Raw genomic sequence first — 19448 nt, forward strand, 5'->3', positions numbered from 1 at the left:
TCCCTTCTCTGCTGTAACATGATTGCTTTTCTCAAGTTTTTTGTTACTCGAAATTTCTCATAATTATCCTGCTGTCATTACTCTTACACAATACCGACTAAAGAAAGTCTGCCAGAAGACTGTCTCTTACACTAAAAACTGATTTGAGACTGTAAATTAGGCAGCAGTAGTACTCAGAGATAACAGTTACAGCTAGTCTCAGTTCTTCCTCAGTCCCTCAAATGTCATGGTATTTTAAACATTTCCTTACCCTGAATTAAAAGAAACCAGTGGCTATTTGTACAGTAAGTTTACAATTTCTTGGGGGTGGGGGGTGGAGGTGTGGGGAGCAGCAGCAGGAAACAAAGCTTTCACCTGAGCTCTTGGATGTGGAATGGTTTCATTGCTGTACACAATTTCAAGTAGTTTTCCAAAAAAGTAAGTTCCAAACATACTTTCTAAAGGAAGAATAACCCAGCCAATTATTCTGTTTAACATTTCTATGCTCTTTTTCAAGATTGTGCTTGCCTTGCCTACAAGAAATACATATCCAAGCACCAACTATCCACTGCATTATGCTCTGGAATATACTCCTACTGCACAGTCACTCAACATATCTCCCTGACTGTTGGGAGCAATAGAATACATTCTCTATTTCCCTGTGATTTGTTGCTTAATCCGATCAAAACAAAAGCTTCTGGAAGACTCCTAAACATTTAAACAACCATACAATAATACCTGGCTTTCCCTTAACTCTTTCATATCACAAGTTCCCTTTTGCTGATCACTACAATCTCACACACTGGTAAATGGGGATGCAAGTACATGAAGGATGTGCCCCCCCACTTAAAAATAAATAAATCATTCTACTCCTGCTCCTACCAGATTGCAAATGCAGGTCTTCTGCATCTCTAGTCAGTACCCTACTCCTAATCCAGAACCTTCTATTCCCACCTAATGCTAAAAAACATGGCCCAGTACAGTTTGCGTGGCACAAATACGGAATATTCCTTTCATGCAGCCCCTTTAGCTATGGGGTGGAAGATCTGCACATTCTGCAAGAATAGCAAGAGCTCAGTCAGATTCTGCACACTAATCTGCCACTTCGTTTCAACACACTGCATTTGTTTTCATGTCCCATGCCCCAGCATAACCACTTCCAAGTTACTTTTCATTTAGACATTTTCTTTTCTTTGCTACGTAAGTGTCTCAGGAGGAAAGTAGCTGTCCCACTTACATGAAGCAAGGAAAAAAAAAAAAAAAGCCTGCACAAAACTGTTTGAACTAGCCTTTAGACTTAGCACCTGCTTCAACATTTTTTATTTTTTTTTTAATTCCAAGTATTGCATGCATGTCCGGACGCTCCAAGTGCAATTAACTTACACAGCTTCTGACACAGAGGAGATTAACTTGGTATGTTTCAGCAGAGTGAAGAGGAAGAAAACTATCATATTTGTCAATAAACAGAAAACAAAAATTGTTTTACTTTCTTGGTCTCTGCATCTTCCACCCCCAACACTCTCAAGCAATATAGGGCAGAGACAGTTAATTTCAGCCATGTTGCATAAACATAGCAAGCCTACAGATTAACAGCATCAGCAGTTACAAAACAAGACAAACCACAAACATTAATATTAAACTAGAACAAAATTAGTTAGTTTATATATCTTAAGAAGCATATCTGATCCAGAGTTCAGACTCCAGCTGGAGAGCATTTGCATAGACTGACCAAGCCTCTAGGAACTCCGGAGGAAATACTACTGGCAATTGCCAAAACCACTCTCAGATGGTGCTGACTCTTCAGGGGCTTCCTGACAGCCCGGTAATGCAGGGGGGTCTGCTCCCCTCTCCCAGCAGGCAGGGAGCACACACTGTCACTGTGCCTCAGCTGACCAGTAACACTCGGGGCAGCTACAGTTGTATGACTGTTCCCACAGTGGCAAGACATACATCAGACATTCACACGAGGAGAACGCAAAGACATTTCTCAAAAACAGCTGAAGTAGCCCATTATCTAACTTCTCAAGCTCGTGTCAAAAGCATCTTTACAACAATGTGTTAAGTTTTTTGACCATGACTAAGTAGTCCATCATCCAGCTTCTAGACTATGGAACACATGTGTTTACTTTGCTTTTTACATAAAAATTAACACTTCTGCACTAAGTGTGAAGCAAAGCTATAGAGTATGGTGAGAAGTGATTTCTGCCCCTTCACTGAGAGAATCTGATTTTAATTCACAGATGGCAAAGCAAAGCAGACAGCCTGCAATATTTAAACTTATGGTTAAACACCAAAAAAAAAATCCATAGCTGCATAAAATATCTATGCCCCCACAACACAGGTACAAAGCCCAGGCAACACTAGTCCTGCAGTGAAAGATCAAAATAATTCAGAAGCCACAGACTTTCGAGTCTGAAAAATACTAGCTCTTAATGGCAACCAGTATGGACGTAATAAGCTAGTCAGAGGAAAAACATTATTACAAACTACAGCAAAACCCAATAAAAAATATATTTAAAAAAACTGTAAAATTCCTTTATCCATCCTTGCTAGCTAGCTTTTGTGGTCCTTGCTTCAGTAAGTCAGCAGGGAAGTGAAGGGAAGTGTTTTTCGTGTCTGAGAACACATTTGAGACAAGGACTGGAGCCTGCAGCAAGAGGGAAGACTGACAGGGAAGCAAGGAGGAAGGCACAGCCAAGTCATTCACAGCCCCAGTTTCAGCTTCGCTAATTATATATGGCATGCAAACAAAACCAAGCTAAGATTAGTAAAGAGCCAGACAGGACTAGTTTACAGACCACTTAAGACTATTCAGAAATTAATTTTACACATACCTATCACTGAAAATGGAAACACGTTATTGACTGCATCTTATTGCCAGCCCAGCCTCACCTTGCTAGGTGCAACACGTGCATCTTCCATGAGACCGAGTACTACATGTGCCAACAGCACCACTGCCTTTGATTCACTCCCGAGCCAAAGATTCACTACAAGGTCACAGCAAGAGTAACTTTTCCCCCTCCTAAAAATTAAGATGGTGTCCCAACATTTACTCTTACCTAAATCTGATACAACAGGCAACCTCACAACTTTTAGTATTCATATCAGCAATTCAAACAAATGTGAAAGTTATACAAAAATGTATAGTTTTGTCTCTTTAAACTTAAAGGACAGTAAAGAAACCATACAGAAATCAAGAAAAAAAATACAGGATTTTCCCCACAGGAACATGCATCCTCATTTTTTTATCTTTACATTTGTGAAAAAGCTCAGTACAGCTCCTAGTCACTCATTAAAGTTATACCACCCCTAAATACGTGTTGCAAGCATTTACTCACGCATTTCCATTCTAAAATTCAGCCAAAGCTGTAACAGCAGCAGACACCATCACTGTTAAAAGGATACATTCTGTCATGGCTGCAACGTTGAGCTTGCTAAGGTCAGGTGAGCCAGGGCAACACTTCTTGAACTCTTTCCGCAAGTCAAAAAAGGAGTAGAAGCATTCAGGCAGTAAGATGTTCTGTAAAAGGACAAAGTAACTACTGTCATCTAGGGTGAGTTTAATCTACTTTATCTTTAGATAGCACACTTTCTAACAATTTTCTTATCATGGGTAGGAAGATCAAGCAGACATCGCTACAGGGAAACTCACATAGCTCTTCTTAGCCATATAAGTATGTTTATGAACTGTTTTGCTTTCCACATGGTTTGAAGAGAAGTGTGCTTTTTCACTGCCAGAGAAACATTTGCTATTATTACTAGTGCCTCAAATCCAATAGATGTGTGGGAGATCAAATGCCAGCTATTGTAACATTTATCATACTTGATTCCAATTTTAACTGTAAAGAGCCAGAGGGCACTCAGTTCAGTTTATAGAACCAAGTAAATTTTGCAAGACTAGCAGAAGATTGTTTTGGTTTACAGACAAGTATGAGTTTTCAGAGAATAGTCACGCTTCACACATTTATTCCCTTAAAAAAACCAAACCACCAAACAAGAAAACATCCAACTGTGAGCAGATGAGTGCTTGATATGCTGCAGAGGTTGTCAGTCTATGCATAGGTAACTGCTTTAATTGCAGTGCATGAAGCCAGGAGCAAGCTACATAGCCCACTGGAAGTCAATAAAACCCTTTTTACCCCACCACTACATTTACCACATACTTTTAATTTTTGGGGGAGGTGGGAAGGAGAAGTTGTTTAAATCAACACAACCCCCTACTCCTTCAGTTAGCTCTTCACCCCAGACCTTCCCCCACAGACACAATATTTCATATTCCACTTGGCTGTCTGTTGCGTGCAATGCCTCTCTAGACTAAAAGTAAGGGCTTACTGTGATTTAAAAACTGGTTAGCATCTTGGCATTGTAACAGAATGACAGGATATGTGAAAGCACATTTAGGGAGCCCAAAGAAAGAAGTGTAGACTCCAAAACAAGTTCTGCTTTAAGAACATTAGAACTTACCTTAGCATATGGACAGGTGCATTAGGTAAACTATACTCTTTAAAGAAAAACTTATGAAAATGCAGGTGTGCTTGCCAAGATTTCCTGTTCCAGTTTTAGCATGGCTATTTTATTTCCTCTATGAGAGATCAAGTTATGTACTTCACTGACATTCAGTTGGAACAGTTGATGCCAATTCATTCTTTGAATATCATGAGCTGCTAGATTGGTTCAGACTGGGCATCTTAAAAGAAAGATATGTATTCTCAAACACCTAGTGATTTCTGCCTGTCTGGGTTTTAGTGATCCCTCACCGCAATCTCAGGATTAGGGTATTGACCAAAAAACTACTACAGGTCTCATAAGCATCTACTTAATTTGTAGACAGCACAGAACAGATCTTAAATGAATAATTCTTAACAAAACAGCAATAAATTATTTTTATGAATATTTGATTGCTATCAGTGACCCTGTGATGATCTAGAGAAAGGATGCTTGTACCCAACACCAAACATAAAATAACCCTGGTTGTCCCTTCTTTTAGCCACATAATTAACTGCATATAAAGTTTAACTGTATAAAACACATACCCATTACAAGCGAGAAGAAAGCCTGTTAAAAACCTGTTTCCACATTTTCCTCACATCATTTCCTATGACAAATTACATATGTAACGACTGTCCCTTCACTACGAGTCATGCTCATTCTTTCCCTTCTAAATTTTCAAAAGGTATAAATACTTAGAGCACCAACAAGTATTAAAACCAAACTCATCCAATATAAGTGTTGTAACAGCACAGACTTGCAGCAGTGCCCCTTCAAAGATGAAGCAGCAAGTTGACGGGCACAGAAGTCAGTTGCAGTGATAGAAGCAGAACAGCTCAGAGCAACGCATGTTCATAGCAAATCACAAAACAAGATGTTATTAATATTGAAGCGGTTACTTCAGGACTAGAGACTCAATATTTTGCTGCAACCCTATCACTAATGAAAAGTGGGCAGGACCTCATAACACTGTTAGCGATTTGGCAACTCTGAAGTTATAGAAAACTCTAAACTATGGGACTAGTCATCACTCATAGCATGCCTCAAACTACTCTTCAGCTCCTTACAAATACGTGCACCACCCTCGGAGCATCAACTGACTACACAGAGATTGAAAGTTGCTGAAGCTAATGGTAAATGTAAAAGTTCCAAAAGACAGTTTATGATTAAGGTGGTTAAGTATTTGGCAACACTTCCAAATTCCCGCTTGTTAACCCATTGTTAACTTCCATAGGAGTAATCTGTCAATGCATTGCTCCTTTCTCAAGCACTTAACTCAAGAAAATCTTACTCCTGATTTAACTAATAAGGCATCTCAGGGCTACATAAGCATGAGGCATTGCCTACGCCTTCCACATAGACAGGCTTTTTAGTCTGGTAAGCATATTAACATATGATTGAAGTTTGATCTATGGTTGTGGGGAGGCACCCCCATACTAAAGAGAAGTTGATCAGTTTTGCACAAAGTCATACAAAGCACACCAAGAGTCAGACGTAAGGTACAGCTACATACCTTTTTGGAAGCTTCAGGGTGCAGAACCTGCCTAATGTGCAACTGTCCATCGGTACAGAAACAGAAGGAAGTACCTACACCAATGTTCAGCTCATTGCTCACAGACTGATTAAACTGAAAGCAGAAACAACAAAAGACACATGTATGAGAGATTGGAGTGGCTGTGCTAGGTAGTAACATCAGTTAGTAACACGTTACTCCTGGGGAGCGAGAACATGGAGCTGGAATTCCTTTTTGCATGAGGCTAGTCACTTCTGTAGATTTGTTTCTTACTAGCTAAGCACATGATAACTTTCATGATAATTATCTTCACAAGGAAATTGCCCCTTCCCCACCCTCCCCCCGGCTTTCTAATGAAATATGGCCACACAAGAAGTCCACATCACAGAGGAGAGAAAAAAAATAACCTTTTCCACGAGCATTTGCAAGAGCACTGCAAGAAGCTGTAAAGCTGGTTGCAGAGAGCCAAGGGAGTGCCAGGGCAGAAGAGCCTTTCAGACAGGACACCCAAGCATGTTGGAAAGGAGACAGGCTTTCAGCCCTACCCTCAGTGAGAATCACGCACACCTCCCTGTTTATCTAGAGGCTTCTTTACTGTCTCCTTCCCAGGATTAACGAGCCACCACAAGCCTTACCAGGGCCTGCCACTACCCAGCCTTTTTGGGGGCACCCAACCTTAACCTCATCCAACACTAATGGGGGCTCAACCTCAGCTGAGGTTCAGGGTCCAGCACAGAAGGAGACCAGGGCAGAGGGGTATCTGATCCTGATCTTCCTCTCTTGGGGTTCAGTCCCTCCCAAGGCGAGCGAGCAAAAGACAAGGGAGCAAACCCCACCACGGATCAGGTTGCCTGGCCCATGGACGTCTGTGCTGCTCCTGTACCAGGCTCCACAGACCCCATGGTGGCGGCGGAGGGGATACATGGATGATAACACTGCCTCCACCCCACCGGGGAGCCCCCATGAGAGACCAGCGTTCAGCAGCCGGTTATGGGGAGTCACCTGTCTCAACGCCTGCTCCAGCGGTGCGGCCAGGGCCAGGCTCTCCACATCCACCTGGGCGATCTCCTGGCACTCAGCCGTCAGCTCCAGGTGGTCCGGCCGGACCAGCACATCGTGCAGGTGCCCCAGCTCCAGAGAAATCAGAGGAGGGACGAGTCAGCTAGCGGGGCAGGAGGCGCCCACCTACAGCACCGACCCCTGCCCTCCACCCGAGCCTGCTCCAGCCCGGGGCACCCACAGCCGGCCCGGCGCTCGGGCCGCCCTGCCCGGACCCAGCACGGCAGGGGCCGAGGGAGGCTGCAGGCCGGGGTGCTCCCCCTCGGGGGAAAATACCTCCTTACTCCTCAGGTCGACCACTTTCCACAGGAGCTGGAGCAGCTCTCGCTCATCCGAGCCCAGCCTTGCCCCGTTGGTGCCCGCCGTGGTCACGAAGAGGATCACCAGGTAGTCGGGAGACGCCGTCATGGTGCCACCGGGTCAGTGGAAAGCAGCAAAAAAAAGGGGGAAGGGGGTGAAGGAGGGGAGGGGGGAAGGAAGAGAAAAGGCCAGAAACTTTCCCTGCCCGAGGTACTTCCGAGCGAAACCCGAGCGGCTGAGCCCCCAGCTGCAGCCGCACCCCCGAGGACCTGGCGCGGGGGACGCGCACGGCTGGCTGCCCCCCTTCCCTTCCCACCCCCTCTCCTTCCCGGGACGGGCGGCGGCCGCTCCCACGCCGGCTACACCCCTGGGAAGCGCGCAATGGCTGCGGGCTTTTCTGCGCGGGGCCGCGGCCCTACCTGCCCCCCCCGCCCCACGTGGTGCAGGTAGCACACACCTGGCGCCGCCCGCCCATTGGCCCCGCCGAGCGGGGACGTGGCAAGCGCGGCGGGGGCGGCCGGCGGGGCGGGGGGCCGGGATTGCGGGCGGGGCGGCGGCGGGTGAGCCGACCGGGGCCGCCGCGGGCTCCCCCGGAAGCCCCGACGTGCACCGACGGCGGCGACCGCGGCCCGGCAGGCTCCGCGCCGCCGTCGGGGCTGTGCTGCCCCGGGAAGCTGCGCGTCCCCACCGAGGGGGCGGCGGGCCCGGGCGGGGCCGCCCGCTCCTGCCGGGGCACGTCGCGGGCGGGGAGGGCAGGGCGGCCCGGCGGCCGGCTGGACGGGACGGGACGGCAGGGCAGGCGGCCGCAGCGCCCGCAGCCGCCCCGGCGGGTCTCCGCCCTCGGCGCGGGGTGAGCGCGGCCGTCGGGGGCCGGGCCGTGCGGGGCCCGGGGGCGGCGGCGCGGGGCGCGGGCCGGGGGCCGCCGGCAGCAGCGCCGGCGGGGGCGGCCGGGCGGGCTGGGGCCGGGGACCCTCTCCCTCCGCCGCGCTCCCGGCACCGCGGCTGCCCGCCCTCTGGCACGGCCGGTCCGGCCGGGCTGCCGCAGCCCTGCCCCGGGCAGCCGCCGGGATTCTGCTCCTTGTGACAGCAGCCGCTCTTCATCTTCAGGCCATCGTTGCTTGCACATGTATCCTCTGCGCGTGTGTTGCTCAAAACTTGGTTTTTGTCATAACAAATAACTGAAAAGGTCACTGAGTGTAGGGTAAACATGTAACACCAACTTTCCCCCAGGAAATCCTGTGGTACCTGTAGTTCTTTGTCTGTTTCCAACTTTAGTGTGGCGCTGCTTCTCTGAATTTTCGCCGAGGTGATGGTCTACAACATGCTTTTCTTCACCACCGTTCCTTGTGCTGGTGCAGGTTTGCAGCTTGCAGTGCCTTTTATTAGCGCGTCGGTGTCTTGGTTTGGCAGACGGGAGAGGATGTGTTCACCGCTGGGGATCCTGTCGGCAATCTGACTAGTCCTTAGCACCCAGCACCCTTGTCCAGCCCTGCCGCGGCTTGGTGCAGCGTGGTTGTCCTTGCAGGGACTGCCACCGCATTTCTGCGTGATACTTGATGTCCTTCGATAGACAGCCTTTGCACGATGTGAGAGGGCTGGAGTGATTTTCACCCTTTCTGCTATAAAATTTTGAAAATGACATTCACTGATAGCAGATGCTGCAATTTGTGCGGTAAAGATGGCAAATTAATTCCTCCTGTTTTTAAAAGCAGTGGCTGAAATTGGCCATGTGAATCTGGCATCAGGAACCACCTGAGCTAATCGTGCCCCTTTTGTCGGAGGGTTAGGGTGCCTGGGTTTCTTTGTACATTTGTCTTCAAACTTTCTGATGCATTGAGTAAAACATATGAAGCAGAGCGCTGGGTTGTGTGTCCCTAGTGGTGGCCGCAGCTGATCAGTGCTGGGCATCTGAGGAGCAGGGCTGGTCCTCACACAGCGAGTTTGCTTCGTGACCTTTGCCTAGCCTCAAGAGGAGGGATTTCATGGTATAGAGAATTTGCACAGTTTTCCTTTCAGGTCTTAGTTTAGTGCAACATCTTAAAAAAAAAAAAAAAACAAAAAAAAACCAACAGAAGACTTTAATAAAAAAGCCAAGAAGTACGTTTCTGAAATGACTTCGCATTGGAGCATTGCAGATGGATAGTGCGTGCTTGCTTGGTTGGTCATCTTTCAGTGAGATTTAATCATTCTAGATGGTTTCTCTCCCAATGCCTGCTTGCCTTTTGAGAGGGAGCCCTTGCCTTTGTGAGGATGATTTTTGGATGGGTACCTGTTCCTTTACTTGTGATTTATTGTGTACTGGCTTATGTGTTTCTTTTTTTTCTTTCCTTTTGTGCCTTATTGGCTCATCCTATCTTGTCTCTCTCCATCTAGGAGCATCAGACTCGCCAGTTTATTGCTACGGAAGGGTGCCATTATGTATAGTAACCCCTTTCATAGGTTAAGCTGTACCCCAAAAATATTTTTAATTCCCATTATGTCTTTTGGGTTCTTGATTAATCCATGTTTATTTATTTATTTATTTATTTTGGAAGCCGCTTGCCACTAATTGCTACTGTAGTGCCATTACCTTTTATTTTTCTCTTTCTTGGGTAGTACATTCCCTAAAACGCCTGTTTTCCAGTCACCGTTCCCATTCCACCCTCTTTCTTTCATGCCTGTAGTATCTGGTCTGACAACATGCACCAGTTGTTCAGGTTCCTGTGTTGTGTTGCCCAGGTTTCCTGGCGTTTGCGTACTCCCATTCCGGTTGCTTCTCCCTGGCCGTTTGTTATCCCAGGGCCTAGTTAAGCATAGTCTTTGCATGAAATCTCACCTTCCGGATGACATCAGTGTTGTTACCTGCAGGAATGTACTAACTAGGGCGCTTTGTTGCATGATGACCTCTCAAGGCTCCTCCCAGCACCTTGTTGCCGTATTTCTCTCCGCTGGTATTCCTTGTTTCCTGCCTGCTGTCCATCTGTCTAATTTCCAGCCCCATTGCTAACTTTAGTGTAACTGTTTCTCAGTCCTTTTTGTATTAGTTCTGGGTTCCCACCACACATCCTTTTGTGCCACTTTCAGGACATTTCTGAAACTACTCACACCTTCCTTTATGCTAAGAAGCTGGTCTTACCATCACCCACCCCCCAACCATGGCAAGAGACCTGCGTGCCCTCTTATCTCCTCCATGTTCCTGAAGCTTCCTCCTCTCACCTACTGACCCCATTCTTTCCAGTTTATTTTGAACAAACCTGTGACTTTGCATATCTCATTGTCTCCAGGTTTTTCCTGCGAGTTCTGTCTCCCACCCTGCTTTATTTCTCCATAGGAGTGTCTTCAATTCACCCCAATACCACCTGCAACTTTGTTATCCTTTCCTGCACAGACCTTTGGTTCATGCCAGGTCTCCCACCTGTATCACTCTTCCCCATCAGTGCTCATGTTTTCTTTCAGAATATCAACTTTTTACAAATGGAATGGGAGAATTAGCAGAGCTGTATCATTTTGTTGCAATGTGTTAATGGTTACCACCAACTGTTTTTTTTTTAAATCTCCCTAAGATAATTGCTGCTGCTAACCAAATTCTGTGTTCTCCACTTCCATCAGCCAATAAATAACTCTTCATTGATAGCCAAATAATTCCCTGAAATCACGTAACTGGGTGTGACATTCAAACATGGCCGCTTTACCTTGCAGCAGAGAAATGCTAACGACTTGTAAGCCCAGCCATGGGCTGAAATCAGTTGACGTTGCATTTAGAGCCATCTGAATTAAATCCTGCAAAGTCAATTCTTCTCACATCCAAAGCCATAGCTGTTACCAGCAGCGAGGAAATCACTGCAGATAAAAACGCAGGGCTGGAATTCCCCTGCCAGTTACTGAAACTACTCCTAGCTGACCTGGTTGCAATACTGTTCCAGGCTGTTCCAGGAGAGAAGCCGTCTGACTGGGACTGCGATGCTCTGGCACAATTGTAGGCGTGATGATGCCCATGTTTGGAGTAGATATGCAATACTACTCTTGCACAGAAGTCTCTGAAGAGACCATACACAACCAAAATAAGCCATGGCAAGTGTCACTAGTAGCTGGTAAGGCGTTGTGCTACTTTAGCAAAATAGATATAAAGTTCTTTGGTTTTCTACATTAAGAAAAAAAATAACTCCAGGAGTTTAGATCTATTTATCCATCAGGTTGAGAGAGCACTCCAGTTTGGGGCAAAAACGAGAGCAGGTAAATCTGCCAGCATGGCCAGGGAGGTCCCTTGATTTTCAAATTCTGAAATGTTTCTGTGAAGGGATTTGCAGTATTTAACTACATCTGTTGAAATGAGGTGGCAGTACTAGATTCGGAAGCAATTCCAGTCAATGCGTCTCCCTGCACTGCCACAAAACACTTCTTCAGGTGTGCCAATAAAACTGGTTATGGAACTGTGTGCTGTGGTCCAGCTCCCCAGCATGTGGTGCGGGGATGGGAACTTCCTGAACTAGTTTTACTGCTGAAAATGTATATATTGAACCACAGCCTTGTTTAAACCGATGCAACCTTTTCACCTAAAGTCCAGCCTAGGGGACTGCCACTGCTGGTGCAAGTGAAACTCTGGAGCACTGAGAAAGCAGCAAGTTTAGCTACTGAAACAAAAAAGGGACTTGCCAATTCCTGGTGTGCACATAAACCGGCTTATTTAATTAAGAAGCTGTTCCAGAAACAAGACGCAGATAATATGGTATAATTATCACCGTTAAGGAAGGTGCAGGTACGTGGCTGAGGCTCCAGTTGGCAGTTCAGAGATGCTACACATCCTTTTCTAGGCTTCCTACAAAGGTAACGTGGCACAGTTTTGCTGTTACAGACGTAGAGCTTGTACACAAAACTTGTGTAACCACACACTGCTTGCGTAAGATCAACTCCACATCACTCTCCTGGCCACGGGCTGATTTTGGCTTCACGGTGTCTTCAATGCATGTACAACTTCAGTGGCTGTTGCAGAAGGGCAGCGGGTGCCAGACAAGAACATCAGGAGCCATGGGGCGGTCGCAAGGAATTGTTCTACGTGTACTTGAGAGTTTCTTACGCCTGAAAAGGGTTAGTTTTAAATAGGGAAAGGCTGCAAAAGGAATTTCTCAAGCAGGACTGAATTTAGTCAGCGTTGAGCCGAAGCCAAACCTTGTGAAACCGAGCAGCAGCAAGGCTTGGGGCAGGCCTAAGCGGCGCCCGGCCACGCTCACGGCGCACACCGAGCCCCGCTGGGCAGCAGGGTTACCCCCCACCCCGCGCGCCGGCTCAGCCCGCAGGCAAAGAGCGCGGCGGCAGCGGCCTTGCTCCCGCCGAGGGGGCAGCCACCGCCGAGGGACAGCCCCCCAGCCCGCCCGCGCCTTTGCTCCGGCCCCAGCACAGCCGGCAGCGCCGCCACTGGCTCCGCACAGTCCCCCGGGCCGGGGAGCAACGGAGGCGGCCGCCCCGGAGCCCCGCACCGCCGGCGCCGCGTGAGGCGGCAGAGCGGGGCCGGCGGCGGCGAGTCCCCCGTGGGCAGGGCAACGGTGGAGCGCCCGCCCCTCTCCCTCAGACCCCTCCCCCGCTCCCGCCCCGCCCCGCTCCCTCAGACCCCTCCCCCGCTCCCGCCCCGCCCCCGTAGCCCCCCCCCCGCCCGCCCGCTCTCGCCCCGCCCCCGTAGCCGCCCCCCCGCCCGCCCGCTCTCGCCCCGCCTTGCCCCGCTCCCGCGCCCCTCCCCCGCCAGCCCCTGCGCGCCGCGGCGGCCCGGAAGCGCTCGCGCGGCCGCCCGGAAGCCCTTCCCCCTCGGCCGAGCCAAGATGGCGGTAGACACCGCAACCGAGCTGCTGTTTTTAGACACGTTCAAGCACCAGAGCGCGGAGGTAACGCGGCGGGGGGTGTTAGGGCCGCCGCTCCCCTTCTTCCTCCTCCTATTCCCCGGCTCTGCCGGCGCCCTCCTGCTCTCGCTGGGGCCTCCCCGGGCCGCCGCGGCTGCGGGGCTGTGGTAGGCCCCGGCGGTGGCCGTCGCCTCGGCGGGTGGCCGGGCAGGAGGGAGTAGCCCCTGGCCAGGGGCTGGCTGTGGGGCGATCCCCACCCCCTCCCCGCCTTGCCCCCGCAGCCTTGTCCGGGCCGCGGTGCCGGCCCCCGCGGCGCGCCCAGCCCAGCGCTGTGCTGGCAGCCCGGGGTGCCGGGGGCTGAGGGAGCGTGGGGCGGCGGGCAGGCAGCGCAGAGCTGGAGGTAACGGGGAGGAGAGGCTAGCGGGGAGCGAAGAGGGGGAAAGTGGTTCGAGTAGCCCAGTAAGGAAGTCAGGGAAAGAGCCGTGCCAGCCACTTGTGAGATCCTCAGTGCTTTTCTATAACTAACGAGAAGGGAAAGTATTCATGTGTATGTGAGATAGTCCCTTAGATTTATGATCTTAGTCCCTTAGATTTATACATTGTGAACAAAATATTTCAAGCTTGCTTTAGCAGTGGGAGATGGTGCAGGTATTCCACTTGGAGGCTGCTGGGATCTTGCGCGTCCTTGAAGCTGCTTGTGTTGCAGCAGGCTTGCCCAGAGCTCAGCCCATTGTGCTGTTTGGGGGGGAAGAAGGGGACTGTCGGGGGGAAAACAAAAAGTCTACTGTAACATGAGAAAAATGTTGCAGAATCATAGAATATCTCAGCCTTGTTCACGGACAGGTATAAGGGAAAAAAAGGAAGTATTTTGAGCTGATGCTGTGATTCAAAATAAATGGGAAGTTATTCTGGAGTTGTTTCTAGCTGCCAGGATCAGGGAGACCCAAGTATATTTTTAATTCTACTATTTAAGACAGTATTGGACAGGAAACACTAGCTGCTACTGTTCTACTCCAGGGCAGTATGTTCTGTTATTGAATGTTTTTAAATTGTGTATAACGTTTTTGGCACTTTCATTCTTGCCCAAGACATTTCCCAAACCTGAACCTTATTGAGATTTTATTACAGGAAAAAAAATCAAATTGGCCTACAAGAAAGCTAGAGAAGGACTTTGGTAAAGGCATGTAGTGATAGGACAATGGATAAAGGCTTTAAACTCAAAGAGGGTGGATTTAGATTAGATATTAGGAAGAAGTTCTTTACTGTGAGGGTGGTGAGCCCCTGGCAGGGGTTGCCCAGAGCAGCTGTGGATGCCCCATCCCTGGCAGTGCTCCAGGCCAGGCTGGATGGGGCTTTGAGCAGCCTGGTCTGGTGGAAGGTGTCCCTGCCCGTGGTAGGGGGGTTGGGAGCTAGGTGATCTTTAAGGTCCCTTCCAACCCAAACTGTTCTATGAAAAAAACGCCAGCCCAGCAGTTTTGTCTTAACTGTTTAACGGTGTTCAGCATTTTACAGAATTGAATTTTTTCATTATTAGAATTGCAATATTAATTTGGTTAATAAAGAATGTTGTTTGCATTTTACTTTCTTAGACTTTCTCTATTCTTTGTGTTGTAGCAAAGTACCAATATAGATGTAGTTCGTTTTCCATGTGTGGTTTACATAAATGAAGTACGTGTCATTCCTCCTGGAGTGAGAGCTCACACAAGTTTGCCTGACAGTAGGGCTTATGGGTAAGTGAAAGATACTAGCTATCTGATTTAGGAACACCTTCCTATTATTTTTTTCTTGAACATTAATATCTCAATTCAATCTCCTATATAAAAAGGTAAAATGCATTTATGCGTTTGCTGAATTTGTAATTATTTTTGGGAATTACTTAAACAGTATAATTTAAAGCATTTTTTTCCCTTGTTAGACCTACTAACTCTGATAAAGAGCTTGACTAATTTAATTTCTACTTTTGTTCTGTTTCCAGAGAGACGTCCCCACATACATTTCAACTGGACTTGTTTTTTAACAATGTTAGCAAGCCAAGTGCCCCTGTTTTTGATAGGCTGGGGAGGTAAGTACTCTGCAGATTAGTCTGTGACTTCATTATCTACCTTTTCTTCCTGAGAATTTTTTAGTGCAGAAAATGCACAATAGAAAAATCTGTATCTCCCGTGATTTTCATGTTTGGTCTGGGGTTTGCTAGTCTGTGTTCTTGCCCTTTTCCTCCAATCTGTATGGGAGGGCAGGAGTTCATACTTGAGGTGGAAAAGAGTCTATTATTTTTAAACTTACAGAGCCCATATATATTAGTGAAACTTATTTTGTAGAAATAAGTGGTTTGCACTCTTGTCTTTAAGGGCATGTATTTGTTCAGTGTTTTATTATTGGCTTATGTGTTTAGTACTGCTGTGTTTCATTTCTGTAAACACGCTTTATATTAGTGGAAAACCAACTTTGTGTATTTTATTTAACAGCCTTGAATATGATGAAAACACTTCAATTATATTCAGACCCAATGCAAAGGTAATGCAGTGTGATTTAAACCTCTGTTTCTACATGCTTGTCATTTAGGTATAGATACGGTTGCCTGTGGTGCGTTGGCACTGTGTAAAGCATCTGTTGTTTAAAATCTTAGTCTAAAACCTACCTGTACTGTTCAGATATTCATTACTTTAGAGTCTGCATCTATAAGTAGAAGATTTGATTGCTGGACAAGTCCTATGGAGATTACCCACAAAACTATCCACTACTTGTGAGCAAAGATGAATTGGAATGTTGTGGCTGCAGGCCACAGCTAAGCACATAATTTTCAGTTCTGTTTGGGTTTATTTCATTCAGATCAGTGTTTGTATGACCCATGATAACGTGGGTTTTTTTTCATTAATAGGTGTAGCAGATTAGGCAATATATTGCAAGGAATTGAATACTTTTAGAGAAAGAGTATTTGTTTGTTGTAATGATTGATTTATTTGAAGTTTTCCCAGTTTTCAAAACTTGGGGCAGAGAGGTATCTTAATGTTTGGTCCTCTCTTGCTTTTATGCAGATACTGATACAGTGATATTCAAATAAATATTCTGAAGTTGTCTTGTGTTGTTTTTAAGTGCTGCTTCTTTTTTTTTTTTTAAAACAACAGGTCAACACGGATGGATTGGTTCTAAGAGGGTGGTATAACTGTCTGACTTTAGCAATATATGGCTCAGTTGACAGGGTAATAAGTCATGAGAGAGAGTCACCTCCACCACCCCCACCTCCGCCACCACCTCCCCAGCAACAGCCTGGTTTGAAAAGAAACCCGAAACATGGTAAGCCTTATTGAGAAGACATAGATTTTTATATTTCTTTTGAATCAACATTATAGTATCCCATCTGAAAAAAAACCTCAATTCTTTAACATTTTAGAATTCAGCGGCTTTATTTTTCTGGCTTTATGTCTTTGTTCTTTAGTTTTGTGTTTTCTTTTAGATTTGTATTGAATGTTTTAAGTAGATTCTTATTTTTTTTGAGAGTGGGTTACCTGGTCAATTGCTAATTACTTAGAATGGTCAGAATGCAGGTTAATTTGTGTGAACTCATTAAAATTTAGATTATTGAAATCTTAAAAAAAAGTGATTAGTATTAAAATCATAACAAGAAAACTTCACAGTCATAATTAACTTTCCTTTTGTGACTTACGTGTAAAATACATCACAGAAGAGTGTTTGCTTTGCATTGGTGTTAGAATGGCCATGAATAGGATCCGTGAATAAGTTTCTGTTTTAATTTTGGGTTTAGTTTTAAAATTAGAACTGTCCTGTTCAAGATACTTTAAAAAAAAAGTTTACATTTTAATCAACTGTTTTTTACAACACAGAGTATTTGAATTTTGCACCCCAACAGCGGTAACTCAGATATTATTGATAGAGTTACAGTATTGCTAATGTCAAAGCCAAAAATGGCAATTACCCATGGCAATTTTAAGCCAGTATTATATTAAAAGACCATCAGTGTTAATAAGCTTGCTTAGTGATGTAGTTCTTGTTTATATCAAAAGTGACTTCATAAAACTGGCTCGCATGCTGCAGATGCGGAATACAGATTAAATAACAGCTGGGAAATTAAGGTGTTCCTCGTCAAAAGTAGTACTGAAAAACTAAGGTTTCCTGCTTCTATTCCTGTGATTCCATTAAATGCAAGTTTTTATTTTCACAATAAATATAGTTGATGGAGAGAAGGAAGACCAGTTCAATGGCAGCCCTCCGAGACCACAGCCTAGGGGACCAAGGACACCTCCAGGCCCTCCTCCTCCTGATGACGATGAGGATGAACCAATGCCAGTGTCAGGTAGGATGAAGAAAGGCTGTGATTTATCTGCTGCACATCACTGCTTAGTGGAGGCAGAATTCTGCGTTTGTGCTCGATATGATGTTTCCTGTCTACTGTTACTCCTGCTGGACAGATGGGAAAGGGATTTGAAAGAAAATCTGTTGGCTATAAGTTGTATAATTTTAAAAGTTAGACTTGAGAATATCAGCAGTTGACTAATACACTGCTTGAACATGCTGCTCATATTTTATATAAATGTTCTGTTGACTCTGGTATTCATTGTCCTTCTCAATCCCTCTGAAGCATCTGCCAAGTTCTCTCTTCTCTGTATAGGTTAAAAGTGCCAAGAACTCTATGTATTTCTTTATAGTCTTAATGAACTAAGTGATTGTTGCTTGTGTTCAGTCTAATCACGTGAAGATTTTCCTCAAGATGCTTTTTTTATCTCCACTATGCTCAATGCAAAATTCTAAAACATATATGTTGCTGTAAAAGACAGCAAAAAATGTTTCTACAAATACATTAGCAACAAAAGGAGGGCTAAGGAGAATCTCCACCCTTTATTGAATGTAGGGGGAAACATTGTGACAAAGGATGAGGAAAAGGCGGAGGTAAATAATGCCTCCTTTGCCTCAGTCTTTTAATAGTAAGACCAGTTGTTCGCTGGGTACTGAGCCCCCCTGAGCTGGAAGACAGGGGTGGGGAGCAGAATGAAGCCCCCGCAGTTCGATGAGAAATGGTCAGCGACCTGCTGCTCCACTTAGACACACAGAAGTCTATGGGGCCAGGTGGGTCCACTCAGGGTACTGAGAGAGCTGGCGGAAGTACTCAGCAAGCCACTTTCCATCATTTATCAGCAGTCCTGGCTAAGTGGGGAGGTCCCAGCTGACTGGAGGTTAGCAAGTGTGATACCCATCCACAAGAAGGGCCAGAAAGAGGATCTGGGGAACTACAGGGCTGTCAGACTGAGTTCAGTACCGGGGAAGGTTTATCAATCATCCTGAGCACCGTCAAATGGCATGTACAGGACAACCAGGTCATCTGGCCCAGCCAGCATGGGGTTATGAAAGGCAGGTCCTGCTTGACTAACCTGAACTCCTTCTATGACAATGTGTCCTACTTGGTGGATGAGAGAGAGGCTGTGGTGGATGTTTAACTAGACTTCAGTAAAGCATTTGACAGAGTTTCCCACAGCATTCTCCTGGAGGAACTAGCTGCTTGTGGCTTGGAGAGGTTTACTCTACACTGGATAAAAAAATGGCTGGATGACTGGGCCCAAAGAGTGCTGGTGAATGGAGTTACATCCAGCTGGTGGCTGGTCGCAAGTGCTGTTCCCCAGGGCTCAGTGCTGGGGCCAGTTCTGTCAATTTCTTTATCAATGATCTGGACAAGTGGATTGAGTGCAGTAAGTTGGCAGCTGACAGCAAGTTGTGGGGGAACGTTGCTGTGCTGGAGGGCAGGAGGCTCTGCAGAGGGATCTGGGCAGGCTGGACCGATGGGCCGAGCCCAGTTGTAGGAGGTTCAACCAGGCTCAGTGCCGGGCCCTGCCCTCGGGTCACAGCAGCCCCAGGCAGCGCTGCAGGCTGGGGCAGAGCGGCTGGGAAGCTGCCTGGGGGAGAAGGCCCTGGGGGAGCTGGGTGACGGCCGGCTGGGCATGAGCCAGCAGTGTGCCCGGGGGGGCAAGGGGGCCCACAGCATCCTGGCCTGTATCAGAAAGAGTGTGGCCAGCAGGTGATCGTCCCCCTGCACTGGGCACTGGTGAGGCCGCACCTCGAATCCTGGGTTCAGTTTTGGGCCCGTCACTGCAAGAGGGACGTTGAGGTGCTGGAGCGTGTCCAGAGAAGGGCAACGGAGCTGGTGAAGGGTCTGGAGCACAGGTCTTGTGAGGAGCGGCTGAGGGAGCTGGGGTTGTCTAGTCTGGAGAGGAGGAGGCCCAGGGGAGACCTTGTTGCTCTCTACAGCTGCCTGAGAGGAGGCTGTAGGCAGGTGGGGGTCGGTCTCTTCTCCC

The 19448-nt window shown here is 47.1% G+C and overlaps 2 protein-coding genes across 4 annotated transcripts in view; one reads left to right on the top strand and one right to left on the bottom strand.

The window, feature by feature from the left end:
• ESRP1 (epithelial splicing regulatory protein 1) overlaps positions 1 to 7460 on the bottom strand; it is a 55742-nt gene extending 48282 nt beyond the window's left edge. For all 3 annotated transcript variants that reach the window (XM_080379558.1, XM_080379557.1, XM_080379556.1), the window contains exons 1-4: positions 7316 to 7460; positions 6983 to 7111; positions 5981 to 6094; positions 3385 to 3499 (exon numbers count right to left, since the gene is read on the bottom strand). In XM_080379558.1, the coding sequence (XP_080235684.1) occupies positions 3385 to 3499; positions 5981 to 6094; positions 6983 to 7111; positions 7316 to 7447 (490 nt within the window). In that variant the 5' untranslated portion in view covers positions 7448 to 7460. The remainder of the gene's footprint in view (positions 1 to 3384; positions 3500 to 5980; positions 6095 to 6982; positions 7112 to 7315) is intronic.
• A 5588-nt stretch (positions 7461 to 13048) lies between these two features.
• VIRMA (vir like m6A methyltransferase associated) overlaps positions 13049 to 19448 on the top strand; it is a 28264-nt gene continuing 21864 nt past the window's right edge. Inside the window, exons 1-6 of the mRNA XM_080379546.1 lie at positions 13049 to 13191; positions 14761 to 14876; positions 15122 to 15208; positions 15612 to 15660; positions 16272 to 16440; positions 17336 to 17458. Of these exons, the coding sequence (XP_080235672.1) occupies positions 13129 to 13191; positions 14761 to 14876; positions 15122 to 15208; positions 15612 to 15660; positions 16272 to 16440; positions 17336 to 17458 (607 nt within the window). The 5' untranslated portion in view covers positions 13049 to 13128. The remainder of the gene's footprint in view (positions 13192 to 14760; positions 14877 to 15121; positions 15209 to 15611; positions 15661 to 16271; positions 16441 to 17335; positions 17459 to 19448) is intronic.

The sequence above is a fragment of the Falco punctatus genome, assembly GCF_963210335.1.
Source record: "Falco punctatus genome assembly, chromosome: 3".
Lineage (NCBI taxonomy): Eukaryota > Metazoa > Chordata > Aves > Falconiformes > Falconidae > Falco > Falco punctatus.